Genomic DNA, 1,761 nt, shown 5'->3' on the forward strand with positions numbered 1-1,761 from the left:
TTACGGTGAAACACCGAAATCTGGAGAATGTCGACAAACACATAGTCGCTTGGTGTATGTCCGAAATATTTGCTAAATACCCTTATTTCTGACTTTCACCGGTGAATGTCGACATTTACCATGCACTAATGGCGAATGTTGAACATGTCCAAGATTTATATTTTTTTCTCCGTAATTCAGTCGCGATAAATTTTTCGCCTCTCTTTCTGAGAGAATAACTAAGAACTTAAAACACACGGTACTTTCAAAATGAGAAAGGAAAATAATAGAAGTAAAAAACTTACTTAATTATTCAGTATTTCTAAATGAGAAAATAAAATAATAGTAATAAAAAACTTACTAAATTATTCAGTAGTTCTAAATGAGAAAATAAAATAATAGTAATAAAAAACTTACTAAATTATGTGAATCAAATCTTATTTATTGCAACAACTTAAATTATTATGACACTTTGAATTGCACAAGAGGCCCTTGCTTTTACAACTGCATTAATTTGTGGAACACTTCCTTTTGCAATGACAGCGTGTATAGCCTTGCCCAACGCTTCTCGAATTAGCTGCAGCTGCTTCTCTCAGCGAAATTTCTTGAAAAGAAGTCTTATCTATGGAAAGGAGCTTTTCTTTACAAATTTTGAACTGATTACGTGTGTAAAGCTGCTTGAGGGTACCATTTTCATTCGCAAGTTTATAGAAGTCGGAGTCTTCTATTCCAACAACAACCGCTAATACATTTCGGTTATCTGTACGACCACGGTTGACATCAGGGACTTGTATTCGTACAGTATCACCAGTTTGAACAGGAGGAAATTGATTTTGTGAGGTTCGCAACATTTTTGTTGCTTGCAGTAGAAGATTCTCTTTCGCGGCCGCTCTTTTTATAGAAATTAACTCGTGTTTTTCATTCAGAACTTGATGTGAAGACGTGGTAGATTGCAAGTCCTCTTCAATATTTTTCTTTGGAATTTGGTTTTCGGTTTGACCACCACTCAAATTTTTTTCAAAAGTATTACCAGTTTCTTCAAGCTGTTCTTCGGTTTCAAAAGTATTGGCGATTTCTTCAAGTTGTTCCTCAGTTTCGATACTTGCGATTTGTTCGCTAGGCAAAAAAGACGATGCTATGCCTCTTTTCACTTTAATGCCAAACATGGCTTCATAAGGACTTTGGCGTATTCCTTCGTGGTATGTAGTGTTCTTGGCGAATTGAACAAAGGGTAAACCTTCTGACCATTTATTTGTATTGTTATCGTTCATCCATGCAGTTAGCATATTCTGTATATCCTGATTGGCCCTTTCAACTGAGCCTTGTGTTTGACTGTGAACGAGGCTTTCCATGAACTATCTTAACATCTTTCCACATAGCGCATATTTCGGATATGACTTGATTACTGAATTCTCGACCATTATCTGATTGCAATATTGCTGGAGCACCAAATGTTAAAAATATTGGAAGAACGTGATACGCTACTTCTTCAGCCTTCTTAGAGAGAGCCCTCATTTTAGAGTACTTTTCTCGAGAAAAATAAAAGCAATTGTCTTCTCGTTTACCCGCAATTAATACATTTAACTTTTCAAGAAAAAGATCACGATTCACTGCAGTATCCATTCTGTATAAATCAGGAAATCAGAAAAAAAAAAATTAAGAAAACTTTGCTCTCACCATCGAACCTTGCATATGCATAAGACTGACAAAGCTGACTGACTCCACCAGCACAAAGGATTTGGCTGGAAACAGCCAGTTGCCAGGATTTGGCGGGGGACTCCA

The 1,761-nt window shown here is 36.3% G+C and overlaps 1 protein-coding gene across 1 annotated transcript; it reads right to left on the reverse strand.

The window, feature by feature from the left end:
* Positions 1–488: 488 nt before the first annotated feature.
* On the reverse strand, positions 489–1,331 carry LOC129975400 (uncharacterized). Its single transcript, XM_056088463.1, has one exon. The coding sequence runs from the start codon at positions 1,329–1,331 to the stop codon at positions 489–491; it is 843 nt and encodes a 280-aa protein (XP_055944438.1).
* Between the last annotated feature and the right edge of the window lie 430 nt (positions 1,332–1,761).

The sequence above is a fragment of the Argiope bruennichi genome, chromosome 7, assembly GCF_947563725.1.
Source record: "Argiope bruennichi chromosome 7, qqArgBrue1.1, whole genome shotgun sequence".
NCBI classification, from domain to species: domain Eukaryota; kingdom Metazoa; phylum Arthropoda; class Arachnida; order Araneae; family Araneidae; genus Argiope; species Argiope bruennichi.

Bases quoted from the DNA above. Each gene is read 5' to 3' on its own strand.
- LOC129975400 (XM_056088463.1), bottom strand. From the start codon at position 1,331: ATGGAAAGCCTCGTTCACAGTCAAACACAAGGCTCAGTTGAAAGGGCC.